This window comes from Phoenix dactylifera, chromosome 6 (assembly GCF_051530095.1).
Source record: "Phoenix dactylifera cultivar Ajwa chromosome 6, Ajwa_hap1_PhDact_Kaust_v1.1, whole genome shotgun sequence".
Taxonomy (NCBI): domain Eukaryota; kingdom Viridiplantae; phylum Streptophyta; class Magnoliopsida; order Arecales; family Arecaceae; genus Phoenix; species Phoenix dactylifera.
The window spans coordinates 34,807,874-34,825,621 of record NC_143195.1 but is presented as its reverse complement, the minus strand read 5'-3'; the positions used below and the strand labels follow the sequence as shown (position 1 = coordinate 34,825,621).

Below are 17,748 nucleotides of genomic sequence, written 5' to 3'. Positions count from 1 at the left end.
TATTGCTCTTTTATTGAATTGAAGATTTTAAGAAACAAAATTACGGAATTCTGTTGAAAGTAGAAACATCAAATCTTGCAACTATAAGTGTTTCAAGAATTTTAATTGCATAGCCAAATATCTGTAGTATTAAATTAAAGCTTGTAATTCAAAGAGACATGTAAGATGATTAAAATAAATTATTCTACAGCACATTTAGATCTGCAACATTATATTATCGGTATTTATACTATGCAAGATAAATTATGTAGACCTGCCAAATTAAGTAAATTGTGTCTATGTAAGTTAGTAGCATAAATATAACTTGAAGCCAGTACATCTTTTCAGATTTAGTATGGCTATATTTTATGAACAAGATTTGCAATCTATATTTTATTTCAGTGATGAAAAATGATATTGTTGCTGGAAATTGGACCCGGAGGCAATCTTCGGTCGAGGAGAGGGAGCAGCAGGTCCTCGAGGGGGGCGGCGATCCTCACAGGGGAGCGGCGATCCGTCGGCGAACGGCGTCCCCCGTCCGGGTGCCTGCAGACAAACCGGTGGCCGGGTTTTCCGGCGCCGGCCCTCCGACGCTCAAGTCAGAAGGGGGGCAAAGTGTATAAAGAGAAGAAGAACAGTGTTTGTAGAGTGTGGAATTTTCCCAACCCCCCTCTGAGGAGCAAAGGTCCCCTTTTATAGGAGGGTCGGTTTACCTGTGATGTGATGGGGCGAGGCCATCGTACGGCTCGGCATGTTGCTCAGATCGGCGCACGATCGTGTGAATTATTGCGTTGATGTCGGAGGTGAAGTCGCCGTACGACCCGAGCTGGCACGCAATCGGGCGAATTATTGCATTGGTGTTGGGAGTAAGGCCGAGATCGGGAACTTATCATAGCTGATTGGACTCCGCTAAGCTGACTTGCCGTGGAGAGCTGTGAGTCCGTAGATAACAGGAGCCACGCGAATTAATTGTGGAGTAAGCCGGAGATCCGCATTAATTGTGGAGTAAGCCGGAGATCCGCATTAATTGTGGAGTGAACTAGAGGTTTGTAGGGGTCGTGCGCAATAAATGCCGGGGCAATGGCAGGATATGGCCCTTGGCCGGACCTCGGAGGGGTATGGCCGTGGTAGGTGGCTGATAGGAGTAGACCTCGGGTATCAGGAATTTTCCGGGTCGGGAGTTCTGAGGTCGGATGTTCTGAGGTCGAACGTTCCGAGGTCAGACGTCGGCTTCGGCTATCCGGGGTTGGCGATTGTGCGACTTCTTAGAGGCACTTGCGTCGCTGGGGGGAAAAATCTTATTCCCCCAGCAGATATTTTCATCATGCCCATAATATCTTGGATAATAGGTATGCTCCGTCTGATATGAGAAAGATGCAGTCTGCTTTGTTTCTTTATTTAAAAGAAAGCCATGTAAAGCATGGTGTAATGGTGCATGTGGCTATAATATAGTTATATATCATCATAAATCAAGTATTTTTATTATTTCGTTAATCTCATTATCTTTCTGCGCGACCTCAACGGTAGCCTGTGATAAGCCACTAGGCGGTAGAACCAGGCGCCATACGGGCAAGCTATTCTTGAGGACAATTTAGGTAGGGACTTAGATTCAACTGCAAAAACGACAAGGAGAAAAGACCAGTTTAAAATTTTAAAATTGGCCAAGGGGTCCAACGCAAAACCCCACAAAACCCGCTATTCAGAAGGCGCCCGGGTCAACCCGAGACGAGAACCGGTTGTGCTATACCTGGCAAGTATTCTAACTAAACGAACTAGATCGACCATGACCGTAGATTTCCTCTATAGCTATTTCTCCAACGGCGTAGATCCACCAACAGATAACAAGCGCGATCCACTAAAGCTGCCTGCGGGCCGAGGCTTAGATAAAATAATGGCTCTTCTTCCACGCGAGAACGGCGACGTAACGTTTCCTTCTGAAGGTGAACGATCGGTAAAACTTCTTCTTAAACGCCGTCGAGGAAGCGCCGCAAGTCGATGTAGGACACGCCGCCGGGGAAGCCGGAGGCGTTGCAAGGAGGTCGCCGTGGTACTTGAGACCCACCACGTCCACCCGGAAACAGTGGACCTTTAGCTTGACGGAGGTCGAGGGAGAGGAGCCGACACGGCGGAGAGATGGCAGGCGGTGAGGAAGAGCAGGTGCCAGTGGGGTAGATCACTGCGAAGCCCAAGTCCGACGACGGCGGGGGAGGGTGGCGGAGGTAGAAGCTCTCTTCGATTTCTTCCCCCCAAGCCTCCCGGTCTCTTCCCTAGAACCCAATGCCCCCAACCTCTGGCCGGCCGCCACCATCAGCACCGGCGACCGCCGCGACCTCCAAGCTCAAACGTCATAAAATTTCAACGCCCACCCAACCCGGAAGCTTTCTTTCGGATACCTCGGAGGTTGCAGACTTCGGCCTTACAGAGTCTTTTGAGGTAGAGGAGGGCCTTCTTGCACAGTGCAGAGAGGGTAAATTTAGGTAGGGATCCAACTCTAATATTTTTGGTTCGGGTTCGGGTTTGTTTAGTTTGTTGCCAGAGCGCAACGAGACCCCTGCCGCCCAAATCAGAGACTCTGCTATTCTCACCCGACCCAACCTCGACGCCTTGATCGGCTCTTGCGTCGCGTAGAAAGTTGGGAGCTTTTCTTCGTTGCTTCCCTCCATTAATTCGCTCCTCGCATACGTCCACCGCTTCAATTTGTGCGCAGAATTTCTAATCTGGCATGGCTTCGGTAAAGACGACGCCAATCGCTCGTCCAAATCCCCATCCGGGCAGGTACCTTGTCCCCCAATTTGTCCTTTTTTTTTGTTTTTTCCCCTGAATCTTTTCATCTCTCTCCTTTTTTTTTTTAATGCAGATCTAAGAACCCATAGAAAGATCCCGATGACGGCCGCCAAAGAGTCCTTCTCAAGTTGGAGTTCGTTCGGTGCCTGGCAAACCCTACCTACATCCACTGTGAGTTTTCCTGACCGAGAAAAATGAAATCTTTTACATTGTGGTGGTGTTCTTGTCGAGGATTTCTCATGGTACAGCATGGTTTGCGATGGATCAACAAATGGGCTCTGTCTGCTGAAAATTTATAGAGGAGAAAAGATTGATATGATGTAGATTTGTAACAGGGTTTTGGAAGTTGTAATCTTTTCTTAGCATTTTAATTTTTTCCCCCTAGTATTAATGGTGAAAAGCTACATCAGAAACACTTTCTCATCCTACTTCTTGGTTAGCTGCGCACTAAGGCCTCTCTCGCCTGTTTTCTCTCTCCTCCGATTCCTAATTCTGTTGCCCCTAGAGTCCGAACTGGAAGTCAGGTAGGTTCAAGACCGAGGTGAAGAGATAAGGTTGGTAAGCTAGGCTCCTAGCTTGAAAGTTTGGTTGGAGAGTTGGTGGAAGCAATTGATCACAATTGAACCTAAGCTCGGATAGAATGGTTCCTCTGGTATCACCTGGTTGACCTAAAAATAGAAAAAGAAGTCCACTTGTCGAAATGTGCCTGGCGGGATCCTCCGATGTTTAAATCAGCCAGATTCTAGGAAAATAGTGGAAAGCTTGAGAGTGGCATAGTTTTGGAAGAGAGAATGGGTTGAGAACATACCTGGAAGTCCCCAGGTCACCCCTTTTATATAGAATGGGGTCAGTATTCGTGATCGAGATTGGCGGGACGTGCATAAACTACTTGGTAACGGTTTTCACGTTGTGCACGTGGATGATAATCGTTCTGATAGTGCAGTGATGGTCGAACTGTTCAGAAAGATCGTAATTGCTCATAAATTGATGAGATCGCGGTCACGCCATTAACAGGCATTAACCATTTTTAAATAGGTTCGAATTGGAGAAACATGGCTCTTCTTTGTTGTTCGGTTGGATCAAACAAGCACTTCAGCTAATAGTAAGGTAAAGTTGACTTTGGCCTATGCCGAGGTCGGGTTGAGAAATATACACCACATAACTTCCCTTATTTTCTTTTTCATAATTTCTTCATTTGATGCTCTCTCTTCTCCCCCCGTTTTTCTGTCTTTCTTCATTTTCTTTCAATACTTTCTCCCCTTTTCAGTGACAGCCAATAAAGCAATTGAATTCAATCAAACTCATACAACTAGGCTCTCCACTTTTGTATACCTACTAGGTGCTTCTAATGAATTGTATTTACTTTGTCCTTCCTAACCTCACCATGCATCCACCATACCATTCTTAAAAGTGTAACATCTCATTTTCCCAACAATTTGGCTAAATACTGATAAATACGAAATTCAGAATCAACATATTTTTTATTGTTTTCAAATACGCCTGATGCCTCTATGACAAATGTTGATCAGATAACATTCAATTCGAAAACAAGTGTACTTACCTGCTTTGATGTAACTCTGCTTGAAGTGTCTTCATGTATCACTTTATAGGCCCATAAAAGAAGAAAAGAGAAAGAAACTGACAATAGATGGGGGGTAGACTCAAAAATAAACATTTTCATTAACATAAAAGTGCATTGTATGCTACCGCTCCCCCCCCCCCCCCCACCACCACCACAAAAAAAAAAAGAAAAAGGAAATAAAAGCACATCACAACAAAAAATTACAATGAAAAACATGCAGATGGCAAAATGGGTTCTTGTAAACTCCATTTGCAATACCCTGAACCTATGAAAAGCTGTTTGAATAACTATGAAGAAAAAAAGGGGGTTAATTTGGTTGCACTTAAGTGTGGGAAGTGCTAGAATTTCTTCAAGGGGAAGTTAGTTTTGAAATATGAATTTCTGATCCAGATGTTTGGTAAAATGGAGGCAAACTTTTTGAAGTGATAAAAGTGGCATGGTTAACTTTGATCAAACATGGTCAAACATGATCAACTATAGTTTTGGTTGAAAATATTGACAATAGACTAAGCATGGTCGCTCTCAATCTTGAAGAAGTGACTTTGGAACCTTTGTTGTTGAGTCCCTTTGTCAGAGTTAGTGGTATAAATTAAGTGACTTGCACTAATTACTTGGGTACGTTTCAAATCCTAGAAGTGAAACTCATACATGACTTACGAATTTTGGATCCAGTTAGATGCAACCAAGAATCTGTAAGGATACTAATTACTTACGTATATACTAAATACCTAGAAGTGGACCGCGTACATGACTCTGACCTTTGGTCCACTTAGATGCAACCAAAAACCCATAAATATGACCAGTATTAAGAGATACCACATGGTAGAAAACTAGAGTTCTTCTTTGAAGTTTGTCATGAGCAGCTGTTAGGGTTCTTCCCAAATGACATTTTTCTTTACTACCTCTGTTGTTATCATGTTACATGATTGAAGATCATGTTTATAATGTCACTGGTCTCTACTAGTATATTTTGTTAATAAAAAAAGTTATCAACATTTGTTTTCTCCAGGGTATCAATCAATTTATGCATATCAATGAACCAAAGTTCTAAAATTTAATGCCGGCTCTTGCATCTGTACCAGACAATATATAGTTAGAGACAACCTTTTAATTCCACTACCTTTATTGTAGCTACTATTTTTTGTTGCTGTTCTCAATGTGGATTCATATCTCAGGTCTGACCTTAATTGTACTGTGGCACATTAAGCTTTTTGATCTCGTAGAATCTAGTTTTGCTGATTTTTCCACAATATCTATTGTAGGTTCTAGATTTCGGTTATATGCTAAAATCTACTCTATTTGTGCTTGTAATGTCTTAATTCAGGTACCTTTGGAGTGCAGTCTGGCTCCTTATATCATCCCTGTCCGGAAAAGTTGGAATTCTATTTTTGGAATGCGAATGAGCAGAGCGCAAGGGTTCTTGAGGACAAGGTACCTAAAATGCATCTAAATTCACTTGGTGTTACTGAGATGAGTAATCAGTCAGGTCAAATGATTCATGCCGTGGGAGTTAGATCCATCATAGCTCCTCCTCCACCTAGGATCTTCGACCATGCAACTCGGCTGTTGAAGTAGAAATTAGTTTGATTTGGGCAATGGTTTTTTATTATCATTATTCAATTAAGATTAGACAGCATGGTTCCGTCCATAGGTTACCGAGTGCATTTGGGTGCTCGCTTGAATTTGGGATGGTGGTAGATGTTGACATATCCTTTTGGTCAATCTGATTTTGAAGTGATCTTAAATCAGTGAGGTAATGTCATTCATTTGAGTAGGAAGAAGTCTCCAAGGATAAGAAAGTGAAGTTTGTTTTTTTGTGTTGTTTTTTTTTCTTTTTTCGGTTTGGGTTGGGGGGAGGGGGATTGCAAATGTTGTTAACAATAATTGCAAGGGAGAGTCAGGTGCAGCAAGCCCCCAATTGAAATTTGTGCTTGAATAAAGACTCTTAGAAGAGCGATTGCCGATTGACCATAATAAGAACTTTCACGTATGGCTTTTGCCTTTGGAGTGTGATAAATACATTTGGTTTGAAACATGGGAACAAATCTAAGGAATACTGTAAGTTTTTACACGTGCCCTTTGAGTTATCCTTGAGGATAAGGAGCTACAAATTGCTTGTCATGTTGGTTTGCATTATCATATCTAAGGCCATGAAATCCAACCACTCTAGTTACTCCTGGTGATGCTACCTGTTAGAGCTAAAAAAGTTAGGTGGCTCCAATGATCTTTAAGAATGGAGATCATCATAACAAGGTTTTCAGTTAAACTAGGAAAATTGAAGCTGTCTGACAAGGTCACCTCTGATTATGCTTCCGTAGGAGCATATGCTTGTGGATATTTGATGCCTGGAGATCATTCTGTTTTGCAATGATGGATGATGCAACAATTTGCAGCACAACCATGCTATTTGGGATTTTCCCTGTCAAGTTGTCTATAGATGAAACCTTTGGCTGTTTTGTGGAGGATCAACATTGAAGTTGATCGCACAATGAGGTTTTGTTGCTTTATTTGTTGGAGCATTTCGGCACTCCTTTACTTTAGAGTTCATTTCTTGCATTACCTGTGGTTGATTTTCATGAGTCAAAAAAGTTATTTTCTTTGGTGCACCCTAGCATCTTGCCTCTGTCAGTTATGAGATGATGTTACTGATATATCTGCACTTGAAACCAAAACCAAAATATTCTCATGTAGTAATAGCTGAACTGCATTTTGATTGCATTGGCCACTGATTGATTATTACTTAGATTTTTTTTTTTCATACCACAAGTCCAAAATGCATTATTGGTGAAAACTGATGTGCACTTGAACATCATGTTTCTAACTCCATATTATTATAAATTGGTATCTCGTTGTCTGCCTATTAGGTTTATGCTGCCAAATTCTATCTTCTAAGTTTTTAGGTAATGGTTTATGCAGATTCAGAGCTTATGCAGGACAGCGCAGCATCATGCGGCACATCATGTGGAAGAGTTTTTTGGGCGGATCAGGAATCGACTTCTACTCCTCTTCGCTATGTACTTTTTTCTGATTTTATTGGGTGCGCTCACACAGCTAGCGTAAGTAACCGCTGTAGCAAAAAAAAATGGATAACGCAAGAGAACTTGAGTTTCAAGACTAGATGCTCCATCCTTTTTGGAATACTCACTATTGCTCCCAAATTTTTGTTTATTCTTTCCATCTCTTTGGCAATTGGCATGGCATATTTGTGATTATTTGGACTCCAAATAGGATATGCATTTTCTAAACAATACCTTATGTTTTCCCATTTTTGGTAGTTGAATCTTGATAAAAGCAGGGACTGAGCTTTTGCCTGCTAGTCTGAAACTGAAAGAACCAAGGGGAGCTTCAAGGAAGGGCCTTCAATTCATCAACACGGTACGACCCCTGTTGCAGGAATTTAGAAAGTAAGCTGTTTAAGCATGAAACCGATCTGCATTAGGAAAATAAGAAAAAAATTCTATGATGTGCTATAAATAAAAAGATTCTGATGTGTTGGATTATTACCAGGCATCTCCTTCCCAAATTCTCATGAGGACCTGTAACAGTGTACGAGAGGTAGGTATTCGGTGAGCAGGTACAAATTGTGTTTTTGTAGCAGTGCATCGAGATGCATGCTTGATGAATGAGGTCAATAGAAAGGAGCAATTGTGATTGGTGGTGTAGGAAATAATTTTTCCTCAACCAGAATGTAGAGAACCAAGTGTTCCCAACTTAGTGTCTTTCACTCACTCTTTTCTTTATTTTTTTGGTTTTTGTTTTCGTTTTTTTTGATTTTTTGCTTCCTTTCCGGACAGTGAGAGATATCAGGTTGTTCAGTGTAGGGCGGTCAAGCAAGCAAGCCGCTACTGATGAACCTCTGTTGCTTGATATAAGCATGCTCCACGATCGAGTAAATGAGCCAAGCTCAAAGTAGCTTGTTTAACTTAATGCATATAAATATGTTTAAATACTATGTACATATACGTATATATAAAGTCTTTTTAATCATATTTTATAGTAGGTGATGAGCTGCAAGTGTTATTCCCACTTGCTACCAGAGGTAAGCTATCTTTCAGCAGTCAAATGGAGATCTACTGGTTGAGATGTAATTACCACTTGATGAGAGGTATATCTCAGTTCACCAATCGTCAGCCTCTCTCACCTAGGAGTTGAGATCAATAGGCCTCTCCCTCCCCAAAATCCTACCTTGTTCTTCTTGAGTTACCTGCTCTTCTTCTTTCAATTCTCAACAATGCCTTCCTGCCAAAATCACATTTTAGCACCCCTCTTCCGCTGGCGGCTCTCTCACCAAAGCCTCCCCAGCAACCAACAAAAGTCCTTATCGAGTCGAGCTTAAGCTAGCCCACAGCAGACATGAACCGAGCAGCCTGAGCTCTAGCATGATAAAAACTTTTTGCCCAACAGCCCTATGTTAAAAGCCAAGGGGCTATGTTACAGTGCTGCTGCTTGTCTTTCTTCTTCTCCTCCTCCTTATTTAACAGTGTAGAGAGATGCATGGTTAAAATGAATGGACAGATTCCTTTATATTAACTAGAGGGAAAGAAAGGAATAGTATAGAAAAAGAAGGGGAAAAAAGAGAAAAGTCTAACCAGGCCATGGTTTGACCTGCACTCCTCCAACCTCGTGCAGCCTTGCTTCAAAATGGCTGTGAGCTTGTGATTCACACGCGAAAGGATATGAAAGGATAAAGCATGCCTCTGAAATAAAACATGTAACACGTTGATATAATAATTTAACTCTCTACGATGATCTCATAAAACAGGGCTGGTGCCGCAGAAGTTTGAACCGAGGTCAGAGTATTATTTAGCTGACCCCGAGGTCGGAAAGGACTGAGGTGAACGAGACGGTCGCGGTGTGATGGAGCTAACTCCTGAGATGGCTTATAAGAAATCCATTTGCTGGAGAATTTTCGATAGAAACCCTCGGATAGCTAAGTCGGAATAGAAAGACAACAGTGCGGAAAAGAAAATTTTTAGTACAGTAAAGTTTTTTGAAAGAACATAACATACCCAAGGATCTTCGAACTACCCTTTCATATAGGATAGTTATTTTGTCGTAACTTGATTTGAGACAACATGTATTAATGATCAGACAATAGCCAATAATACGTTTACAATATTGGAATCATTCCGTGTGGATAGTATATGGTGATGATCATGCACCGACGATCATGCTGTCGTAATTATTGGTTGTTAGAGATGTCAGTTCTCACCGACTGGCCAGACTTCACCTCAGTTGAGGTTGCCATAGAGGACGTTGGTATAACCCGGCAATAACCTTAGGCTTAAGGTCGTGTGCACAGACGTGGGATTATCATATGATGTGCGGTGTTGTCGAAGAGTTGTTGAATGATAAGCCAGCATTGTTTATTGCTGAATAAAATAAGCCAGCTTTTCCGCGAGATGTGATGGTCCATGAGCGTTTACCATGTGCTAATGATAAAAAAAAAAACGGAGCAGTCAATGCCAATAAAAATTAGTTTGTTCGTCTTTCCTTCCTTATCGAGGAGGCGTCCAACGTCAGGGCGGACGCGGAGGGTCGAGAGCGCTTATCCTACCTTGGCGCCGGCCTGGTCAACCACTTGCCGTTGCGCGGCATACGGACGGCGCGTGATTTGTCAACCTGCCTCCCGCCACGTCCTCGGAGACCCGTTAAAAGCCCACGCGGCGGCGCGCGAACCACGTCTGACGCATTTATTTCTTCTTCTGCCACGTGCGAGCTTACGTGTCGGAAGCGTTCCCACCAACTCTTCCTCTGTTCCCTTTCGGATAAGACACGCCGCCGCCGCCAGCTTCGCCACTTGTGGCCCCGTACGTCCGGTTTGGAATGCGAGTTGCGAGTTAGCTTCTTAACCGATATGATAAAATTTAATTAGAAATTATTTTTATGCATTGATTTTAAGATCTATTAATAAAAAACTATTTAAAAAAGTTAAAAATTGAAATTATTGGTCGGTGATATGGTTTGAATTTGTAATCTCTAAAATTTTATCTGACAACTCAGTTCACCTCAGTCCACCCAATCAAACAATGACTCATGCCAATCAAAATCAATAGCCAATCAAATTTTCGATTATATCAAATCTTTGAATAATCAATGATTCATTACAGCTCGATGTGATCTCAATCCATCCAAAAGAAAATATCGTAACCGACCAGCAGATAAGGAAAGCGTTCAATCACAATACACCAAAAAAAAAATATTCACATTATTCTTATCGGTGAATATGAAAAGAGCTTAACTGCTTGTCTGTGACTACTCTAATCAAGCAGATTCGCATCTTCTCCTCTCTAAATATGAGGTATGAAGACCCTTTAAGTATGACAAAGAAAACTCCCATCATTATATTGTAAAACTTCTACTCTCTTTTATCTCTCCCGTTTTCTCTCAAAATTCTGCCTTATTTAAGCATCGGAGGTTCTCGAGCCGGGCACTTTCTGTGATCCCATGATCATTCTTTATGATTGCAAAACAGCTCAAATGCTCTGCTATTTTTCTCCAACTCCATTGAATAGAGTAGCTCACTCGTCAGTTTGTCCACCTATCATGTCAGATGTTAGGTGGCAATAGCTGGTATGTTTCTATTGTATCTGACTTATCCATGTATATTGATTTATATCGATTAGTATAACAGTAGTCTAGATTTTTAGTCTTAAAACTCTTAACCGATAAACAATATTGGTTGGAGCACAAAAGGCTCTCATGAAGCCATGTGACATTATTGCATGTCTCCAAGTGTCTATAGTGCTTCCTAATCCCTCCTCTTAGTCGAATACTTTAAAGTTGGTTAAATTTTTAAAAAACCGTACAAATTCAAGTGTATGTCAATGAGAGATGATCAATAGCAAACCTACAAATTTTTTGTATTAATTTTTGTTGTAATAATTTTGTACTACTTTAGGATTTCCTCTAGGGACATCTTAGTTTTCAGTTATACAAAAAGTTGAAATCCAATTACTAAATTCTTGTTTTGCAATAAGTTGGATTTCAATTGTATATGTACAATGAAGTTAGGGGCTTGTCGCATTAGCTAATTCTCTTTTTGAGTCCTCTCTTGGCACCATCTGAAGCTACAAAACATGTTACCTTTAACTACCATATTAATCAATCTAACCAAGAACCATTTTACTCGAACCAGATACCCTAAATTGCTAGTTAGGCAATCATTAGATTTCGATAGGTCTAGTAGTACCCTTCTATTTTTCGAATTATAGAGCTTTTGTTTTACTAAATACTTTATGATGGCTTACAAGTGAACTTTTTGTGTACCCAATCCGTTAAATTGGCAATCCACTAGTTAGGGATCATGGAACTCAAAACTTGAATCAAAATACAATCTGCAATTGAAATTTAGCTTGATTAACCAATAAACGAAAAATGCTACAATGTTGCACGCAAATTGCACAAATCTTTTGTGCTACGTTGAAATAAGATTCCGAAAAGGGATATAAATGAAGCAGCTAATGTAGATTTCAATCAAACAATAACGATGATTTGTCGGCATGCATCATAATTGATAGGTCTATTTCTAGTACTACAACTTTCTCGACTAACATTCGAAGCTAGGCAGAACTCACAAGTGCGAGCTCCATATGAATTCGTCTTGCATAACTACGCAATTTACCCATTGGATCATTACCAAGTTCTTTGAGATGCATAGCTAAGGTAAATGGCACCTTTTAGATTGATGCATACAAATCTCAAGATAATCATTATTGCACACCTAAAGGGCGAAGAGGCTAGACCGGTCAACACAACCAACATGTGCTCAACCCCTCCACGTCAACAAGTGCAGGGTTTTCGCCCAACGTGTTAACCGTCAGGCGAAGACTTTTCCCAATAGGAACGCTCAACAAGCCGTGCAAGCAAGAGCTCAAAACTCTCTTTTATAACTTCGCCTCCCTCTGCGCTCTTCTTCCCCCATTATCTGTTTCCATTTCCGTCTCCGAGCTCGTTGATTCGCTCCCCCTTCCCTGCCTCAAATCCCGCATTATCGTCGAATAAATTATAAGCAAACCAAATCCGATTTCGACATTTCCTTCTATAAATCCCCGCTTCCATTCTCCCGTCTATTTCACTTCACCCGTACTTCGATCGATTTCTTTGTAAGAATTCTTCGATCTCCTTCTCTTTTGGAGTTCTGCGATCCTTCCGTTTGCTGAAAGATCGCTCCTTTTCTTGTTCTTTTCGAGCAGGAGCCATGAACGCTCTGGCCGCCACCAGCCGCAACTTTCGCCAGGCCTCCCGCCTCCTGGGGCTCGATTCCAAGCTCGAGAAGAGCCTCTTGATCCCCTTCCGTGAAATTAAGGTGTCGATTTCTTCTTCTTCTTCTTCTTCTTCTTCTGTTGTGGTTTTTTGCCCCCTTCTCTTCTTTGGGTTCTTGATGATTTGTGAGTTGAGTTCTTGTTTCTTGTGGGCCTGTAGGTGGAATGTACCATCCCTAGAGATGATGGGACGCTGGCTTCCTATGTTGGGTTCAGGGTTCAGCATGACAATGCCCGGGGGCCGATGAAAGGGGGGATCCGATATCACCCCGAAGTGAGTTGCTTTCTTTTTGCTTTTTATATATCTGCAGTGGATACCTGCAAGTTTATTAGATGTTCGTGATTCAGTAGTTTCAAGATATTGTTATTGGGGTTTGGCATTAGATATTGTGCGATTCTGTCATGTTTTTCGTACTTATGCTCGAATCTGTATTGCGATTGTCGGATACTGATGGAGCAAATGGAAGGGAAAATTATATGTATATTCAAGATGAATGCATGATAGGATTTAGTCTATCGTAACGTGATTGTTGTATACTGATGCACATCATTTTGCACAGATTTAACGATCTTATTGTTGATTCGAAGTGGCATTTTTTAGTTCTTTGGATTCTCTGCTGTATCTTTGTTCCTTCGTTGTTCTTTATAACATTCGGGGTTTACATTTATATGCATCAACTTATCGTTGTTTCCAATAATCTCTCATGTCTATATCTATTATGATCATGGCAAGCTAATCTCTCACGAATTGGATTACTGTCATTTTTGTTAGCACCATGTATTGTTACAAAATTACTACTAATGAAAGCTAACTTTTTTGGCTGCTTTTTGTGCAAAGAATTGTCAGAGCCATTATTGAGAACCTATCCACATAAGTCTTGCAGATCATCTCATTATCTGTTGTCCATGAAAATTTATGATTCTTCCTTGTTACATGGACTGGTTATCACTTGATAATATCTCAATTGATTTTACACTAGAATCTTATATATATACAGGTAGATGATTGATGTTCTGTGGTTCATTATAGTGATGTCCATGGATAGGATTAGTCATAGACCATTATTGAGCTGTCTGAGCCTTTCAATTCTCAGCAAATCTTTGTTCAATTCTGGAATAAGTCTGTGTATTGTCAGCTTATAACAGCTCAAGCCACATGCATGCGCTCCCACCTTGTTATTGTGTTAATCAGTTGTCTTTTAGGGAACAAGGAAATATGTTTCTTTTTTTGTGGATTTGGAAAGTTAGCAATGAGAAAATATGTTTCTGCAACTTGGAGAACAAGTGCCCAGTTGTTACTCAAACTTATGTATCAGAATGAGTTGATACTGTCACCACTTTGAGCATGTCTAGAATTAGAAGTGTTTTTAAGAGAAGTTAAACAAATAAAAATGCCTTGCCTTTCATTTAGAGATATGCTTCAGACATCCATACAAAAGCCCAGAAAGATCATAAGAAAATGAGGATTTCAGCAGGGGGAATGATGTCACTTGCCCTAGCTGTGAGTGGGTATTACATGGAATGGTGGAGGTGTCTAAGACATTTCTCTCTCATTTATTAGCAGTTTAATATTTTCGACAAATATGGAAGGTCTTGGGTGTAATCAGGGTACACGGTAGACTCTCCAAGTAAGGAGACCAGGAGTTTTGAGTTTCACATCTGCTCTACTTCCATTATAATGAATAGGAGAGACCTGAGCTTGCCAGGTATGATTCTTAATTATTTATCTTCTGTATTCAAAGTTTTATCATGCCAAAATTGACAATCTATGTATTTTGGTCTATATGAACAACAACTATTTTTGTTTTAGAGGTAATCACTAAAGAAATGAATTTGTGATGCTTAGGAGTTAGAACAAAAACAAACTTGTAATTTTATTGCTTATATATCCCATGCAACGAATTCCTCCAAACCTAGCATTTTGAGCAATATGATGGATGACATAGGGCAGTTGTTATTTACCGAGCAGTTTTATGTGGATACCAAATCTTAGTAACATTCATACTCGGTGTTATTTGGACCCTCCAAATTTTCTGGTTTCTTGATGTGTGGAACAGTTGAATGCTTGAAGACACCCGTTCATACTCTAAACCTAGGATTGTTCAGCCATTCCAAACCTGGAGGCTTAGGGCGCATCGAACCGGTCTGTTCAAGAACCAGGACGGCTCAGCCATCTGATTCAGTCTCATGTTGAAACTGGCTTTAACCAGGCTGAACCATCTGGATCCGCATGGTTTCAAGCAGTTTGGCCTGTTCCAGAACCGAACCGGGTTCCAGAATGTTAAGGCTACCTAGACTTCATAGTGGAGTGAGTGGATTGGTATTTTGGAGATCATATATGCCGATTGAAGCAGGAACTTCTAGCTTGACTGAACAACCCTTTTTTTGGCATGGGTGAAAGCATTAAATAATTTTTTGAGCGACACCTCGCAGCTGGATCATGACTTTGCCGTTCCACATAGTTGCTAGGATGTATTGATTGTAAATCTGTTATGATCCACACTTTTGGATTCCCCTTCATTTATATCTACAGTTGAGATACACTAATTATTTTACCTTTATTGCTCACACTGCTTGAGCTGACTTTGAATCGTCATCTAAATATTTACTTTTGAAAGGTTGACCCTGATGAGGTGAATGCTCTGGCTCAACTGATGACATGGAAAACAGCCGTGGCAGACATACCATATGGTGGAGCAAAGGGGGGCATTGGGTGCTCTCCTGGTGAGTTAAGTAACAGTGAGTTGGAACGCCTAACACGTGTCTTTACTCAGAAGATTCATGATCTCATTGGAACTCACACCGATGTTCCGGCCCCTGATATGGGAACCAATTCACAGGTATTCTTTGTTCTTTATCTGATCATTTAACAAAAAATAAGTAACTCTTCCTTGTATGCTCATTATGATGAATCTGAATGTTTTTGACTAACCACCAGTCTTGGTAAACAGACTATGGCATGGATTTTAGATGAGTATTCTAAGTTCCATGGCCACTCACCAGCTATCGTTACTGGAAAGCCAATAGTAAGCATTTAGAATTGATTAATAACAGGTTTTCATTTGATTAAATTCTGATTTCTCAGGTTAAACTGATGTTCTTTCTTTTTGGATAATTGCAGGATCTTGGTGGGTCATTAGGCAGGGATGCTGCTACCGGGCGAGGTGTTGTGTTTGCCACCGAGGCTTTATTAGCTGAACATGGGAAGTCTATTTCAGGATTGAGTTTTGTTATCCAGGTGATCTGGTTTTATGGATGTATATCTTGCATTTTCTTCTAGTGGATCAATTTTAGGCTCTTATAATAACTGCAACTCATAAAATAATGGATACGAAGACCGGCCATGATAGAATCATGACTTTATGCTTCACTCATCTTGACCATACTGCTCACTGGCTCTACAAGATAACTTCAACTTAATCTGCAACCCTTGCAATTCCTCATGATCATGTGTTATCTGGAACACATGCCAGGATACTTTAACCTATTAAATTTTCCAGGGTTTTGGAAATGTGGGCTCTTGGGCTGCACAAATTCTTCACGAAAAAGGTGGCAAGATTATTGCAATTGGAGATGCAACTGGTGCAATAGAAAATCCAGATGGTATTGACATTCCTGCTCTCATGAGACACAAAAATGAAGGTGGTGTTCTGAAAGATTTCAAAGGCGCGAATGCTGTGGATATGAAGGAGTTGCTTGTGCATGAATGTGATGTTCTTATTCCTTGTGCCTTAGGCGGAGTGCTCCACAGGTTCCAAACATATATAATCTGCTTGTAGCTGTTTGTTATCATACTGATTCCTGTCCTAACTGTCCTCAACTCTCATCTAGCCCCATGCATGGAATTTAAAATATATCTGAATACTAAATAATAAGAGTACCATGTTATCATGGCATCCCTGTAACCGGGTTTGCAATTTTTCAGTTTAATTTTCTTTCTAAAATGCATGTGATTTTGCTTAGAATGTCGAGTTACAAGTTTTATCGTTGAGCAGCAACAATACTGGTTCTGCTTCTCGATTTCAAGATGTGAAACTTTGTTTGAACCAAATTTTATGGATGGTTCTCTTGTTTTCATTCAAATGATGAAAGACTCTGAATGATAGTTCCTTATAATGCTTAAGCATAATCGGCGCATGTTACTGCAGAAATTCGACTTTGCTGATGGTTCCATCTTTTTGAAGGGAAAATGCTGCTGATGTAAAGGCCAAGTACATCATAGAAGCTGCTAATCATCCCACTGATCCGGAAGCAGATGAGGTAGCCAGCCATTAAGATTATTAGGAAAAATTGAAGCTGCTGCGAATGTTGCGACTTCTAATTTTTTCAATTTGTTTGGAGTGCAGATACTATCTAAAAAAGGGGTCATCATACTGCCCGACATTTATGCAAATGCTGGTGGGGTGATTGTGAGTTATTTTGAGTGGGTTCAGGTACTCAATGAAAGACGCTTTCATTTCTAATTTCTTTGGTCACTTTTGATTGCCCAGTTGCTTGTAACATCATAATATTCTGTTTCTTCCATATTTTTTTCCAGAACATCCAAGGGTTCATGTGGGATGAGGATAAGGTGAACATGGAACTTCAAAGGTACATGACAGGTGCTTTCAAGAACATCAAGTCAATGTGTAAAACTCATGATTGCAACCTCAGAATGGGGGCGTTCACCCTGGGGGTGAACCGAGTTGCTCGTGCCACTCTCCTGAGGGGTTGGGAAGCTTAGCGGATGAATTCTGATGTCTTTAGAAAAATTCCTAGCTATCAAAGACCGGGGAAATAAAGGATCTCAACCTTACTATTTTCCAGTCTGAAACAAATTCCATACAGAGGAGAATTACTTTGCTAAACCAATGAAGTAGTCTGGAAACATCAAAGCAGAAGTATTGCATTTGTTCTTTTGTCGTAAGGTGAAGTTCAAGCTTATGGAAGCAAAAGGTAGTTGTTGCAGTAGTTTCATTTTTTACTTTTGGTTTGAAGATGTGCTAGAAAATCTTAGAAGCCATAGATTCATATTGTTAGGTGCATGGCCATGCTCCAACAAATCCTCTATATTTGTAGCCATGATTCTCTGGACAATTATATTTTTGAAAAAGATGGATGACCATGATCCCGTGGACAGTTACATTTTTTTTTCTATCA

The 17,748-nt window shown here is 40.7% G+C and overlaps 1 protein-coding gene and 1 long non-coding RNA gene across 7 annotated transcripts; both read left to right on the top strand.

Annotated features, from left to right (window-relative positions):
* Nucleotides 1-1,358: 1,358 nt before the first annotated feature.
* Nucleotides 1,359-8,295, top strand: LOC113462559 (uncharacterized). Of its 5 annotated transcripts, none has more exons than XR_016395602.1 (5): nt 1,359-2,754; nt 2,837-2,934; nt 5,670-5,776; nt 7,262-7,749; nt 7,853-8,295. It is a non-coding gene; the product is annotated as an uncharacterized LOC113462559 (long non-coding RNA). The 5 variants fall into 5 exon arrangements; XR_015988234.2 differs by having other exon boundaries at nt 2,480-2,934; nt 7,262-7,401; nt 7,621-7,720; XR_003385136.4 differs by having other exon boundaries at nt 2,480-2,934; nt 7,262-7,401; nt 7,621-7,749.
* A 3,896-nt stretch (nt 8,296-12,191) lies between these two features.
* On the top strand, nt 12,192-17,731 carry LOC103704616 (glutamate dehydrogenase 2, mitochondrial). Of its 2 annotated transcripts, XM_008787978.6 has the most exons (10): nt 12,192-12,450; nt 12,541-12,653; nt 12,770-12,883; nt 15,228-15,449; nt 15,561-15,635; nt 15,731-15,847; nt 16,110-16,360; nt 16,794-16,869; nt 16,956-17,042; nt 17,147-17,731. In XM_008787978.6, the coding sequence occupies exons 2-10, from the start codon at nt 12,546-12,548 to the stop codon at nt 17,330-17,332; spliced, it is 1,236 nt and encodes a 411-aa protein (XP_008786200.2). In that variant the 5' UTR covers nt 12,192-12,450; nt 12,541-12,545; the 3' UTR covers nt 17,333-17,731. The 2 variants fall into 2 exon arrangements, with proteins under 2 accessions (XP_008786200.2, XP_008786199.2); XM_008787977.6 differs by having other exon boundaries at nt 12,227-12,653.
* The last annotated feature ends 17 nt before the right edge of the window (nt 17,732-17,748 follow it).

Bases quoted from the DNA above. Each gene is read 5' to 3' on its own strand.
- LOC103704616 (XM_008787978.6), top strand. From the start codon at position 12,546: ATGAACGCTCTGGCCGCCACCAGCCGCAACTTTCGCCAGGCCTCCCGC. The intron at 12,654-12,769 runs GTGTCGATTTCT...GTGGGCCTGTAG, and splicing joins TCCCCTTCCGTGAAATTAAG to GTGGAATGTACCATCCCTAG. The intron at 17,043-17,146 runs GTACTCAATGAA...ATTTTTTTCCAG, and splicing joins GTTATTTTGAGTGGGTTCAG to AACATCCAAGGGTTCATGTG.